The sequence below is a fragment of the Xenopus laevis genome, chromosome 5S (assembly GCF_017654675.1).
Source record: "Xenopus laevis strain J_2021 chromosome 5S, Xenopus_laevis_v10.1, whole genome shotgun sequence".
Taxonomy (NCBI): Eukaryota; Metazoa; Chordata; class Amphibia; order Anura; family Pipidae; genus Xenopus; species Xenopus laevis.
Genome location: NC_054380.1, coordinates 27,821,644 through 27,837,561, shown reverse-complemented (window position 1 = coordinate 27,837,561; position 15,918 = coordinate 27,821,644). Strand labels below are relative to the sequence as shown.

At 43.9% G+C, this 15,918-nt stretch overlaps 1 protein-coding gene across 2 annotated transcripts in view; it reads right to left on the bottom strand.

Moving 5' to 3' along the window:
* Positions 1–15,918, bottom strand: part of ppp4r3b.S (protein phosphatase 4 regulatory subunit 3B S homeolog) — a 44,251-nt gene that overhangs the window by 19,317 nt on the left and 9,016 nt on the right. For both annotated transcript variants that reach the window (XM_041563895.1, NM_001086228.1), the window contains 3 exon segments: positions 14,169–14,267; positions 7,624–8,247; positions 170–247 (listed from right to left, as the gene is read on the bottom strand). In XM_041563895.1, the coding sequence (XP_041419829.1) occupies positions 170–247; positions 7,624–8,247; positions 14,169–14,267 (801 nt within the window).

Here is a 15,918-nt window from a genome sequence, read left to right as displayed (position 1 = left end):
AAGTCTGATAACTAATTATATAATAAAGGGAATTAACATATTGTGTGCATTTCAGAGACCGACGGCAGCATGCTTTGGAATAGTTTACTTTAATACCGTAAGCAGCTATGAAATGAAACATATGCTGAAAACCTCTTCAGAAGCAGTAAAGGAAGAAAATGCCTCTTACCAGTTCACGTCTTTTATCATCATCTGTAGCTTCATCGGTTAACTGTGCAAACACTTCAGAGAGGAATTTTTCATCTTCCTGTAGTACACAAATTTAATTCACAATTGAACATTTCTAAAGAAACAAGGTTCTGCTTTTATTTTTCCCCTCTCAAAATTTTGCTTATGCCAGATCCTAATCAGGTGAGTTTCTTATAGTTCCAGAGAACAAAAATTACATTTTCATACTCGGAAAAACAGTGACAAAGGAATCCCTGCTACAAAAAACAAACATGTTTGAGACAGGTCTTGCTTAAAGAAAGTGTCCTAATTCTCATTAGCTAGAGGCTGCTGCCATTTATTTTTCTGTTATGTATGAAATACCTGCACAGAGATGAACAAAGGAAATTTAAAGACACAAATGCAATCTGGGGCAATCACAAAATTCTGATCAAGTGATAAGATGATGTCTTTTAAACTGGTCGGTTTCAACCCACTTTGCAGGTTATGTTGACAAAGGGTTAGCAATGGAGGTAATAACAGATATCGTGATAGTATGGTGTAATCTACTACATAATATAAATGCTAAATATGCTCTTCTTCAAGCATGCATGCAAACAAACCTGCCATGCTACTCTGGATGCCCAATTTGCTAATAAAATGCAGATAAACTGAACACCACAAATGATCATTAGAAAAGGTACAGCTTTGTGAAACTACTAGCTAAAAGGATGGGTTGAAGTCACTTGCAGCAGTGCAAATGCTATAGAGAGCAATGACAGAATCTCTTAAGACTAAGGGCAGAGACAGATGAGAAGATTCAGGGATATTAGTTGCCCGGCAACAATGCCTCGTCTTCGGGCAACTAATCTTATTCATGAGGCAACTTTGGAAAATGAAAGACTGAGCGCCATCCCGCCAGCGAATTACATTCTAGCCAGTGGGAAAGCAGTTCAGGGATATTAGTCGCTCGAATAAGAGGTGATTTGTCGCTGGGCGACTAAATCTTCTCAAATCTTCTTGTCTGTCTCTGCCCTTGAGGATAAGGGCACAAGGGCAGATTTGGGGAGATTAGTCGCCCGGGTGACAAATCTCCTTGTTAAGGGCGACAATCCCCCCCGAACCGTCTTCCCCTACCTTCCCGCTGGCTAGAAGGAAAAATTGTCAGCAGGATAGCACTTGCGGTGCTTCTCTTTCCGAAGTCGCCCAAGTTTTCCTCGTGAGGCAACTAAAAACGAAGTGCTGTGAGTGACATCCCGCTGGCAATTTTTCATTATAGCCGGTGGGAAGGCAGTTTGCGGAGATTGTCGCCCAGAAGAAGAGGCGATTTGTTTCTGGGGCGACTAATTTCCCCGAATCTGCCCGTGTGTCCTTACCCTTAAGAGTCACAGAATGGGAAATAAAAAGCAAGAGAATCACAGCATTTAGAAAAGGGTTGCCTGTAACATTTTAAAAGGCTAACATGGTTCAACAACTTGACCTAAGGCATGAATAAATTAGGCCACGAGTTCCTAAGCTGGCTCCCCTAGGGGAAACTTGGGCAATGGCAGGGGGATGAGTGGCACGAGTAGCATTAAGGCCGGTTAGGGTCGATTTACTCTTCTAGAATATCCTAAAAATGTTAAACCACCAAAGGGGTCCCTGGCTTAAGGTTGGACCTTCACATGGATTTGGACTGGGGAAAAAAAAACATTGGTGTAGCTGTTGGGGAGGGGGGGGTGTAGCTACTACAGCCCAAGGAGCATAAATGCACAAACACATGAACAACAGGAAAGTCAAACCTACTTGCAGCCAGCTACTAGTAGAAGTAACTCATCTATAAGTGTTAGAAGAAATTGCCTCTTACCAGTTGCCCTCCACCCCCCAAGATACCCAGGGCTTTTGCTACTGTTCTCTGAGAAGTGCAACGGCCCATGGCACTGCTACAGGAGCTCCCTGCTGCCATCTTGTTTTTCAGGATCTTCTACTGTTCCTGTCCAGGAGCGCATGCACTGTAGAGTGAAAACCTTAGATGAAAATACAGCAGTCCTTTCAACTTTACTGCACATGCGCACTGGCCCAGAGAATAAGTTCTTATTGAAGATCCAAGAAAAAAGATCACAACGTGAGCGCTGTGAAATATGTTGGCACTCTAAAAAACATGTAAATATTAATGCAGTGCTTCTACAGAAGTACCCAGTTTTCGGTATATGCGTCTGGATTTAAGCAGACAGGCTTTTTGACCACTAAGAGCAAGACATGGGAGGTGGGTCAGGAAATAAAACATATGATCAAGCTTTAATATTTTCTGCTCAGAACTGTAAAGCTGGCCATACATCTCCAACAAGCCCCCACATTGGGTTACCTCAGTGGTGGGCCAAACTGGGTTGCAACTACCGGCACCCTGAACAATGAGCAGATCTACGGCCACTCCCACCCAGCTTTCAATTTGGACCAATGAGCTGCTAACTTGGCCACTCTCTAGCCAAGATCATCCTGCTTAAGTATGAATAAAATAAATCTCTTACAGATTTGTGGCATGTATTTATTCTAACACAAGAAACCAAAAGCATAGTGTTTGCAGGAAGGAGAAGTTAAATATTGGTTTACCACAGAACATGCTTAATTGTAATGTACTTATTCTTTTGATTTGAATGAGCGAGTCAACTGTAGTTAACTCTGCTGTCTGTGCCTTAGGGACCTCTTTTGGTTGCCAAGAAACCTTATTTAGCCATGGGCACCTGGGCCTGCTGCCATGAACCCAGTACTATGGAAAATTCCAGTAACTGTTGATGTTTCTCTCTCATCTGAACTAAGCTATAGATCATTCCCTTGCCCTATGCCCTTAACATGAGGCTTTCACAAATTACCTGTGCTGCGCCTTTTCAATACTCCTGTAAAAACTGGCTTGTATAATGAATAAATGGTTATTTTATAGTGACAGCCACACAGCTAGTAAACATGGTTAGACACAGGGTACAGACATTTTTTATTACAGTTTGCAAAGCACACCTGCTATTTATCTATTCTCACCAGAAAACAAAGGGCATTCACGCTTCCTGGCAGAGGATCGATTTCCACATTCCTACCTATTTGTGGTAAGGCATTTTGGTTACCTCAAAGTAATTTCAAATCTATTTTTCAACAAAGAAGTTCCAAATATTTAATTAAAAATTCTGTTTATTTTTAAGGCAATTATCGCACCTCTATGGAGGTGCTGTGTAGCCTATAACGTGTACTGATTGCACACAGTGTTTCGATATACTGGTATGCTATCCAGAAACCCATTATCCAGAAAGCTCCGCATTACAGGAAGGTCATCCCCTACAGAGGCCGTTTTAAATTTTAAAAAGATTTTTTTTTTTTTTTTATAAATGCTATATTGTATTTGATCTCAACTATACATGTAATCCATAATGAAGGCAAAAAGAACCTACTGGATTTATGTTAAAAGGGGTTATTCACTTTCCAATCACTTTTTTCAGTTGAATTGTTTAAAGATTGTTCACTAGAAATAAAGACTTTTTTCCAGTTGCTTTCCATCTTTTATCGTTTTTCGAAATTGAAGTTTAAAGTTGAAGGTTCCTGTCTCTAGAGCAGTGCTGTCCAACTTATATGGTACAGAGGGCAGGAATTTTTCTAATCTACATGGTGGAGGGCCGATAACGGAAGCCAGTGTTAGCCACTCCCTGTTTTAGACCACACCCATGTTACTGCAAGACCATGTCCATATTAATAGCACACCAAAAAACCAGATGGTTGGTGCTCACTGCAGGGATCAGGGCCAGAACTAGGGGCAGTCAGAGTAGGCAGCGGTCTAGAACGTCATCATTGAGGGGCACACTTTTAATGGGGGTTTTTTTTTCATTTTTTCCAAGCGTTTAATTAATAATTTGTTTCAGTAATCATACTCTCTCAGTCGGATGGAATCCCTTACCTAACCTTCACCCTCTTGCCAGCAAGTAATAGCTCCTTCTGTGAAGTGTGGCAGTGCAGCGAGACGTGCGTATACGCGTCAATGACGTCACTGATTGGGCGGTTGGGTGACAGAGAGGCAGAGAGCTGGGGGGCTGCTTGGTGTGGCTCTCGCTGCTCTCAGCCCTGCACAGTTGCACTGAACTGAAGACATTCTTTATATTACTGTAAAGTGTGAAGCTTCCTGCTGGCACAGCCAGGTACAGATTTGGGGCCCATATGTTTGCTGTTGCTGCTGGGCGCTGGCACAGGTACATAAATACTTGGGGGCAATATGATGTGATCAGACTTATTTTTGGCTGCTGCTGGCACAGGTAAAGATTGGTTGCAATATGATGGCTGCTGGAGGGCTGTATGATGGATGGCTGCTGAGCTTGCTGGTACAGGTACGGAGAGGCAGTATAATGGATGGCTACTGGGCTTGCTGGTGCAGGTATGGAGGAGCAGTATGATGGATGGCTGCTGGCACAGGTACAGGGGGGCTGTATTATGGATGGCTGCTGGGCTTGCTGGTACAGGTGCAGTAATATAAATGAAAAAGTGTTGTACAATTTCTTGCTGTCTTTATTTAAAAACCATTATGGTAAGGGGGTAAATGGTAATACAGTACAGGGGGCGCTGATTGAAGCTCTTGCCTAGGGTGCCAAAATACCTTGGCCCGGCACAGGCAGGGATTTCCCTATGTGAAAAAAATTAAGTCATATTAAGACCCTTAAATCCATATGCCTCCTCCTCCCCTGTGCATAATACAGTACCCCAGCATATGAGTAAACACCTTAGGCGGGCCCCTAACAACAATTTCCAAATGCTAACAAACCCCCCGAACAAATACAAGGCTTATGTTCCATAGGGATCACTACAGAGAATAACTGGCCTGATTGTAGGTCAGGCAGAGTATGGCAAACACAGGGTGCAAAGAGCAGGCTAAGTATGACACACACAGGGAGGGAAAACTGAGCTGGAGACAGGAATCAGGACCTGATGTACTACATACAGTGACACAGTGCTGGTGCCCCATTAGCAGTCTGTATAAGGTGTGAACAGGTAAACAATGTGGCCAGTTTCAGTCTGGGTTTTAGGTGTGAACAGTACAGGCCTTTAGGGGAGTGAACAATAGAGGTGTCACAGGTGTGAACAATACAGGGGATTACAGTCTGAATTTGAGGTTTAAACTATGCAGGGGCCAGTTAATCTCTGTAGTGATACCTTTTAAAATTTACAAATGGTAAACAGACACAGCAGGCAGACTTCGATGTGGAGGGCCACATGGGGGGGGGGGTCGGCCCGCCAGTTGGACAGTCCTGCTGTAGAGTATCAGACTAGCAGCTCAGTAATTCATGCGCTGAAACTGTTTGTTACAATTTGACACGTTATGTTGCTACTTTAGTGGATACATTTATTAGCAGTATCTTTGTATCAAATCTAACTAACTTTCATGAAGCACAACAGGGACAAAAATAAAAAATGTTTCAACGAAATATCACTTTAGAACGACCCCCCCTCCCAGAGCTGCTTTAGTAGGTATCACTTGATAAAGGGTATTGAACCCGAAACATGTTGTGTTACCACTGCCTGGAATAAAAAGTTGTTTGCAGTAATACTGCTGGAGTTCCTCTTCCTTCTCCTATACTTGGATCATTTGCAGCACAGAGCAACTATTAAGGAATTGGACGCATACCATTTGGAAAAACTGTGCTAACCACCATCCCCCTCTTCTATTTGGACTTCCTTTGCACAGATGCATCGGGGGCAGGGGGATTGGACTGCAAAAAGTTCTGTGACTAAACCCAAGTGTAAAGAATCAAGGGTACCAACACACAGCTTCAGGGGGCACAGAGCAGTAATGAAGTTAGTATGTGCTGACTTTTACATTGGTCTTTTAGATACTTTCTTGTTCTTAACAGTTCTGTTTGTAATAGACAAACAGGCAAAATTAAATTGCCAAACTTTTTCCAGAGCCAATGCTCCTGTTGAGTATGGATGGCTACAGGGGTCCTAAGAAACTGGCACCCCAGTGTATTAGCCTTTCTATGTACTTTAAAGGAGAACGAAAGGCAAAACCTACTTCGTTTCTCATTTTGTAGTCCTTGTATACACCTACAAAATCGCTATGTTTAGTTTTTGAAACCAGCTTCTTTTTGCAGTAAAACTAAGCACCGAAGATTCAGGCTGCCGACGGTAACGGCCGCCATCTTACTAAAGTCTTACTTTCCGCCTTCAGCCAGTATCAAATACTGCGCATGTGCAAAAATCCCTCCCCCTGACCCCAGGAGATCGTCTCGAGTAAATAAATAAAGTTGTTTAGTGCCTCACCGTAGATTGATTAAGAAACAATATTTGTGCATTCGCTGCACACCGGGACACAGGATTTACTGCGCAATGTATGGATTAGTCTGCCAGAGAGCTTTACTTATGTTTTAGCTTTTTTTGTTCTTTAAAGTATGTTATGTTCATTTTTCGCTACTTGAAGTTGCAATTATTTTCCCAACTCATCACTTGTCAGAAATTCGAACACCAACTAACTATGGCAGCCCTGCCATAGATGACCATGAGGATCAGATTTTCGCAGCAACGCTATAAAAGCTTATGCAAAGACAACGCTATAATACAAAAAGGTCTCATTTCTGGCATTAGTATTTCTTTAAGGCCTTGGCTTCTGCTCTGTTGACATCATGTCTTTTAAAAGTGATGAGAAAAGCACCACAATTTTTATGGTCAGCAGTTTCCCAGTGATAATTTTATCTACATTAAGAAATGCAGCAAAAACAAATTAGCTAGTAGCATTAAAACATGGATTGCATGCACAGTGTTACAACATTTAAATATAAAGCAGTGTTAAAATGTATTTGCTTCATGATCAGATAGGTCTTGCAGATGAGTACCATCAGGCACATTTCCCATTTGATTCTATTTAGGGAAATTGCTAGTAATGCTTTCTATAGAAAGCTAACCACAAAAAAATGAAAAAAAATGGATACATTAATGATTTCACTTTTTTCTAAAAACCAAGATAGAAAGAAATAATGTTATATGCTTATAATATGCTTTATCTAAATGTACACAACTTTTATTGTGTAGAGGTCACAAGCCCCGCCAAATTACAGTATTTCATTCAGGGTCATGCTACTTTATCTTTAAGTATTTTATGTTGTTCTGTAAACACAAGGAATTACCTTACTAAATGTATTACTTAGAGGATGAAGAGTCCGAATTTTGAAAACACAGACAATATCCTTATGTGGCTAACATTTAAAAAGGTAAGCCAATTATCCTCATTTACAGCTTACAAGTCAAAATTTTGCATAATTACACACAAGGAAATTGCTTCTCATTGGCAACAAACAAATTTGGTTCAATCTTTAGTTCTCTGAGGCACTCTTCCAGCATTCTGATTTGTGTTTCTGGCAGCAACAAACTCCTTGCCTGGCATTAACCCTACAGGGCATCATATGTGACATTATATCTATAAACATGACAAGTAATTCCATTTGAAGCAAACAGTTGAAAAAAACTACTGCTTACCTGTAACATGCTGACAATTTCTACTTTGTTGAAGAAAATAAAAGAAGTGAGCGTAGAAAGAAAATTTTCCTCGAAGACAGATGGGGTAGGTAAGATAACATCCTGAATGTACTGTACCCTGTAGGTTTGGTGGATCTTTTGCCTAAGTTCAGAGTCTGTAATGGGTATAACCTCCTTAAACTTTGCAGTTTTGGTCAAGAATTCCCGATGTCTCTTTGGCTGAGCCAAAGCTGGGTCATACTCTAGGCAGCCTACAACATCCATAATGCACTCGTCCGAAAACATCACCTCAAATAACGCGGCTTTATTGAGAAATAGAATTCCTCTTATTATTTCATATAAATGGTGCAAGCCTTCCGTATTATCCAAGTTTTCACAGGTTTGGAAGAGTTGCAACAGTTTTTTGATGTAGCCCTCATTTTCCAAGACTAGTGCTAGCTTTTCTCTACGAATGGGCGAGGAGAGTACGGAGGTAACTAGGTCAGCAATCTCTTCAAGTTTACCGAGTTCACATGTAGGAAGATCGATTAAGTTACTGGTTTCAGGCATCTCCTCAAAACGTTCTTCTTCAGACTCATCAATAGGATCCTGTGTGACGTCTACAGATGGGTCCTTACCTTGAACCTATTGAAGAAGAATAATAACATGGTATTGTTAAATAGAAAAGAGACTTTAAGGTCCAGCGCGGGTCCATTTTTTGGAACCCGTACCCGCCCCATACCCGCAACCAATATTCTGACTCATTTGGACCCACTACCCGACCCGCAAGTACCTTATCTGCAACCCGGACCCGTTGACCATCAAGAATCAGGAAGTGCTGTCATTGTAAAAGTGACATCATTGGAATTAGGCTTGATCAGAAAAATGGTGCCTGTGTCCCCCAATATAAGTAAAAAAAGGAAGATTTTTGTACTTACCGTTAAATCCTTTTCTCTTATCCTACATTGGGGGACAAAGGCACCATGGGGGATGAAGATCCTGCAGCTTGGAGAGCGGACACTAACATGTTAAACTTGACTCCTCCTCCTGCTGTGGGCTTCATCCACTGCCTCCTCCTCCAATATTTAGTTTCTCACCGAAGAAGGAGTAAATAACCCAGATTACCCAACAGAGAAGGAGTCTCCCCACATTATAACATTGAAACTAGATTCTTAACAGATTTCAACCATATACATGTAGGCCCTTGAGGCTAAACTCTTGGTATAAAAAAAACACAGGGAGGGAAGGCCTGTGTCCCACAATGTAGGATGAGCGAAAAGGATTTAACGGTAAGTACAAAAATCCTCTCACCTATATTGGGGGACACAGGCACCATGGGGATGTCCTAAAGCAACCCCTGAAGGCAGGAACTAACCCCTTGATAGGTGTTCAATGGATAACTGTTTGTAACACCTTCCTCCCAAAATTAGCTTCTGCTGACGCCAGTGTGTGCAACTTGTGAAGCGCGTGAAGGTATGTAGGGAGGACCAAGTGGCGGCTGGACACACCTGCTCAGCTGATGCCTGATGTCGAACAGCCCATGAAGTACTGATGGCACGTGTAGAATGAGCGTGAACCTTGAAGGGAGGAGCTTTGCCCTTGACTGCGTAGGCTCTGATGATAGTGGACCGAATTCACTGAGCAATGGTTGTCTTGGTGGCCTTCCTACCTCTCTTGGGGCCGTCTGTGAGAATAAACAGTGACTTAGTCTTCCTGATCTTCTCTGTTACTGTCAAGTAGGTTGTCAGGGCTCGAACAACTGTTGAGTCTCCTTTCTAGAGAGTTTTTTTTGGTTCTGGACATAGAGATAGGGACCACCAAATCCTGATTTAAATGGATATCATATACCACCTTTGGAAGGAATTCTGGTGTTGGTCTTAGTACCAACTTATCTTGATGTATGATGGTGAATGGAACGATAAGGCCGCTAATTTGGATACTCTGCGTGCAGATGTGATCGCCAACAAAAACACAACTTTCTCTGTTATTGTGGCTAAAGGAATTGACTCCAAAGGTTCGTAGCGATCATCCTGAAGTACGGACAACATAAGGTTAAGGTCCCACTGGGTCCTTATATGGTGGAACTATTCGGATCGCCCTTTGTAGAAAAGTCTTTACATTGCTGTTCAGTGCTAACTTGGTCTGGAAGAGAATGGAGAGTGCCGATACCTGTACCTTCAGAGAACTTAATGCTAGACCCTTAGATAGGCCTTCTTGTAGGAAGGATAGTATAGTATCTCTTTCTCCCGGACCCCTCTGGGGACCATGTTCCTAGATTCGCACTATCCGATAAAGGTCTTCCACACTGTGGTATATCCTTGCAGACACTGGCTTGCGAGCCAGTAGCATGGTGGGAATTGCATCCGAAGGGGCTCCAGATGCCTTCAGAACTAGGGCCTCAAGAGCCACGCCGTTAAATCCCACATGTTTAAAGTCGGGTGGACAATCAGTCCCTGTGTGAGTAAGTCTTCTCTTAGAGGGAGGTGAAAAGGTTTGTCTGCAGCCATAACTATGAGATCTGCGGACCATGCTCTTCGGGGCCAATAGGGGGTCACTAGGATGGTCTGAGTATTGTCCCTTCTTATCTTCTTTATGACTCTTGGTAGAAGGGCAGACGTAGGCTAGGGAGCAATTCCAGTGGATTACTAGGGCATCCGCTGCCCATGCTTGTGGATCGACGCTTCTTGCTATGAACCTTGGGACCTTGTGGTTGTATCTGGAGGCCATCAATTCCACTTCCGGGTTGCCCCATTTGTTAACGATTAGCTGAAAAACTTTGGGGTGAAGGCTCCACTCGCCCTGATCTATCATCTCCCTGCTTAGGTAGTCTGCCACCCAGTTGTCTACTCCTGGTAGATATACGGCTGATATTTCTGGAATGTGGAGTTCTGCCCACGATAATATCCTTTGTGCCTCTGCCAGGGCGGCCCAACTTCTGGTGCCTCCTTGTTGGTTTATGTAGACCACCGCTGTCATGTTGTCTGACTGTACTCTCACTGGGCTACCCTGTAGAAGCGTTGTCCAGTGTTCTATGGAGTATAGGATTGCTCGAAGTTTGAGGATTTATATCGGGCGGCGCTGCTACGTCTGGTTCCAAATGCCCTGGACCGTCTGCTGGTCCAGCACTCCGCCCCAACCCTTTAGACTTGCGTCTGTTATCACTGTCCAAGTGTGATTGGGGAACAGCTTTCCTGACGTCATCTGTTGAGGATGGAGCCACCAGTCGAGGGAGAGTTTGACCTCCATCGAGATCGGTACCTGTCTGTCCAGGTTCACACGATCCACTGATATCGCAGTATCAGTTGTTGCAGGGGTCTCGTGTGGAGCTGTGCATAAGGCATTGTGGGAAATGATGCCACCATTGTCCCGAGGGCCCTAATGGCTGTCCGGAGGGGGGCCGTCGGGCCTCTTGAGTATTCTGACTCTGCTATGCAGAGTCTTGATTTTGTTCTGTGGTAGGAAGGCTCTTCCCTTCCTGAAATCGAGTTTCATTCCCAGATATTCTATGTTCTGAGCAGGGATCAAATTGGATTTGTTGTAATTGATAATCCAGCCCAACTGGGTCAGGGAATGGATGACCTGAGAGGTGTGACTGCTTGCCAGGTCTCGAGAAGGAGCCTTTACTAACAGATCGTCCAAATAGGGTACGACAGTTATACCCCTGAGTCTGAGCCCCGCTAGTGCTGCTGCCGCCATGACCTTTGTGAATACGCGGGGAGCTGATGACAGGCAGAAGGGAAGAGCTACAAATTGCCAGTGCTCTCCCGCTGCATAAAATCTCAGGAATCTGTGATGATTTCTGTGAATGGGGATGTGAAGATAGGCGTCCTTTATGTCAATCACCGTCATAAACTCTCGACTCTCCATGGACATTAGTATGGACTCCATTTTGAAATAGCCAGTTCTTACGGTAAGATTGAGAGCATTTAGATCAAGTACGGGTCTGTAAGAACCATCTTTTTTGGGGACAATTAAGAGGTTTGAGTAGAAACCCCGTCCCGTTTGTGGAACTGGTTGTATGACTCCGGACTCTGCCAGGTCCTGAACAATCCTTAGGAATGCCAGTCTTTTGTTTTCCCCTTTGGGTAGATGGGAAATGAAAAATCTGCAAGGTGGGAGTTGTGACAAGTCTATCAAATATCCATGGGAAACTATTTGGAGAACCCACTGGTCTGTTACATGACTCTGCCACACCTCCTGAAAGGCTCTTAGGCGGCCGCCTAAGGGAACCCGCCCAGGGGGTTGGCACACCTTCAGGAGGAGGTGGGTTTGTCTTGGGAGGACTTAAGTACCTTGGAGGAGTTCCAGGTGGATCCCTGTCTGTTATGGTATCTCGGACGGGAACCAGTGGTGGTCTTTTCTGTATGTGACATGGTCCTCTGGCCTTGCCGAAAGGGACGAAAAAAGGGTCGTCGCTTAAAAGGAGGTCTCTTGGGCTTATTCTGGGGAAGTAAGGTGCTCTTGCCTCCTGTAGTCTGTGAGATTATTTTATCCAGCTCTGCCCCGAATAGTTGTTTTCCCTGGAAGAGAAGGCTGACAGGGACCTCTTCGATGTCAGGTCAGCCATCCAGGTCTTTAGCCAGAGAAAATGGCGAGCCACTATGGAATGTGCTGATGCTTTGGCCACCAGCTTTGCGGCATTTAGGGGTGTATCACATATGTATGCGGGCTAAATTTTTGAAGGCCAGCCAGTGAGAGGGAGAGAGCACGCACTAATTCTGAGTCAGAGCCAGCTAGAGAAGTAGAGGCCGTGGTATGCTCGGCAGAGTGTGAGTGTGCACTAGTGGGGGTAGGAGGTCTACATGCTGTGCACACTGGATCAACAGAGGCTGCGAGAAACTTGGCCTTGCAGCTAGTACAAGCAAGGAAAGACAGCTTAGGTGTGGGCCTTGCAGCTGCTGACTTTTTGGCTAGGACTGCTTCCTCTGATCGGTCAGTCATGTTGCCTATCCCTTCTACAGCTCCCTGTATGGGGGTAGAGGCAGGGGATATGAAGGTGAACTGTGCCTTGCGCTGTCAGTGCCTGAAAGACAGGGAGAGGTGGCACGTTATCCCTGAGAAGGGGGTAGTAATGCCAAGGCTGTACTGTGTCACCCTTAAAAGAAAAGCACTTGCCGGATCCGTAGAGCTGTCTATAACAGTCAAGGATCCTGCAGCTAGGAGAGCGAGAGACCGCAAGCCACAACCCCGCTGGAAGCAGAATAGCACGTGAGAGGCGTCAATGCCCTAAAATGGCGGTGGTGGGCGTGGCTAACCGCGTGGAGAAGAGAGCACAAAGCTCTCACTGCCGCTTCCTGCCTGCCGGGTCTGTCAGGGGAGGAAGCCAGCGTGCACCGATACTGAAAAATCCCCTAGGGAGGGGCAACAGAGAACCGGTAGGAAGTCCGCATGAACGCTACTCGGGAGGAGGGAGAATGAGTGCAGAGGCAGCAGGAAGGGCCCGCAGAAGTGCCTCACTGCTACTTCCTGCCCGCCGGTTCTGTCAGGGGAGGAAGCCAGAGTGCGATATTGGAGAATCCCCTACAGGGAACTGACAGGCACCAGTAATAAAATGATTCTCTCGTGGTGACCTACCTGCTCAGCCAGTGTGTTTGTGACCTGGGTAGAGAACTTCCCTGTAGGCTGAGGCTGGTGCAGACCTCCATAGACAGGAACTTAAAAGCCGTGGGAAGAGTGGAGCGAGCCTGCAGTCCTCCGTAGAGCGTTAAGGCAGATGGGCAGGTAGATTTTAGGTGCAATACTTAACTGGCTGTGGGGCCCTGGGGTCCTAGAGCCCTCTGTCCCCAGTGTGGCATGACCTTAACCAAAGTAATAGATAATTTGCTCCAGCCACCATCATGTCGGGTCTCCTTCTGAGGACACTAAAAGAAACTGAATATTGGAGGAGGAGGCAGGGGGTGAAGCCCACAGCAGGAGTCAAATTTAACATGTTAGTGTCCGCTCACCAAGCTGCAGGATCTTCATCCTCATGGTGCCTGTGTCCCCCAATATAGGTGAGAGAAAATATAGCTATTGAGAAGACCCCACGGCCCGATCCGCAAAACCGCGTCTATACCGCATACGGAACTTCTACCCGCAACCTGCAGGGTACCGCCGATCCAATGCAGGACTCTACTTTAAGGGGGGCCACATGGGAAATGGCCACATTACAAATAGGGTTGCCACCCGGCGGTATTTTACCGGCCTAGCCGGTAAAATACCTGTCAAGGCCAGTATTACAAGTTTACCGGCAATGTAGCTGCCGGTAAATTTGTAATACCCTTCAAAAACGACCCCTCGGCCTGCCCCAATCCCCTGTAAAAAAAAACTTAACTGAAATCCGTCCTGAAATCCCTGCGTCGCAGTCCCGTCCCCTTTTGTGTCATAGCTCCGCCTCTTTTGACATCACGCCCCACCCCTTTTTGTTCCCCCCACACACACCAGCCGGTAATACATTTAGGAAAAGGTGGCAACCCTAATTACAACATGTTTTATTTTGCACAGTCTATTTACCCAGTTTTTGTTTTTACACTGAAGACTAAAGAAGAAAAGACTGAATGGGACAGGCTAAAAATATCAAATATTACCTGGCATATCTTTTCCCAGATTTCATCACAGCCAGCCTTTTCTTGAAAACTGAGAGCCAAGTCATAGTTTTCTGCTTCAGACCAAACTATCAGAGTATCCTGGATGGGAAAAAAAAAATCAGATCGAAAATAAAGTATCAACAAACAATTGTTTCCCAAATCTTAAATTTGTATTTTACATTGTGTAAAATCCTGCCAGAGGACCAAGCTTGGCAGATTGTTCTACACAACTTTACCCAATAAAATCACAAAAACACAAGTTCTGCTTGCTCATCAAATTTATTTCATGTATTTAATAAAACCAGAGACTAGTAAGTCTGTCTAAATCATACAAACCCATTGAAACAAAAAGTGCAGAAGAAAAATGTATGTGGTTACTAAAACAAAAGCTGTGGTTATATACACTTCATTCATGACAGCATAGCACCAAGAAAACAGGAAGTTACTCTAGATAAGGATGAGCAAACAATGTAAAGGGAATTCCTTTACGTCCTCTTACAAAAGACTAGATGAAATGATGAACATCTCACAGGCAGGGATGCATTACATTTGAAGGAGAACAAAACCCTAAAAATGAATAGACCTAAAAATGTCAAATTTTATATACTGAACTTATTGCACCAGCCTAAAGTTTCAGCTTCTCAATAGCAGCAATGATCCAGGACTTCAAAGTTGTCACAGGGGGTAACTATCTTGGAAAGTGTCTGTGACACTCATGCTCAGTGGGCTCTGAGCAGCTAAACTAAGGGGTCGTCACAAATTATCCAGCAGAAAATGAGGTTGGTCTAATATAAGCTGATGCTACAGGAATGATGAGGAATGATGCTAGTTGCACTGGTTTCTGTACTGCAAAGTAGTAATTATCTATATTAATTATTAATCAGCCTTATATTGTGACATTTATATTCTATGTGTACTGTATATTGTGAGTGGCTAAATAAGCTCAGTAATTGACAGCAGCACAGAGCATGTGCAGTGAATCAGCAGAAAAGAAGACGGGGAGCTACTGGGGCATCTTTGGAGACACAGATCTTTACTGCTAAAGGGCTATGGTTGCCTTCGGCTGGTACAGAAGCACAAAACAATGTACAACATGTCTAGCTACTTGTTTAGTTTAACTTATCCTTTAAATGCAATCCATTTTATTATGTCAGTTTACACTTTACTGCTGTCCTTGGCAACTTTCCCACCAGCATGCTAGGGCAGTAAAGTAAAGGAAGAAGCATTACAGAGACATAGGCACTACACTTCTCTGTTGTGAAAGTTTACATTGTGGCATGTAGATCTTCACTATCAATTGTGCTTTAGTATTCTGAATGTTTTACAATAACACAAATATATAAATATCAAATAAATTCAATAATGAAAAAAAATGACACATACTGTATACATATATATATCTCAAAAAGTAGGAATGCACCCAGATGTGGCCTAACCGAATATGAATATTTTAAATCACGCAACTAAGCCACACGATAACGGAGCTTGTTGTACCTTCTTCCTATTTACATGTGAAAACTAGGGTTCAGGATTTGCCCGATTACTTTATAGAAGTTCAGGATCCTTCTCATTTAAGGAAACTCCCAATACATACTTTGGCAAAAATAATATAAATGTAAGTTATACACTTAATGGCAAAGTACATAACCTGCATTTATCAACACTGAACCTTATTTTCCAGTTTGCTGCCCAGTTTCCCAACTCAGACAAATCACTCTGCAAAGTGGCAGCATCCTGCATGGAACCTATA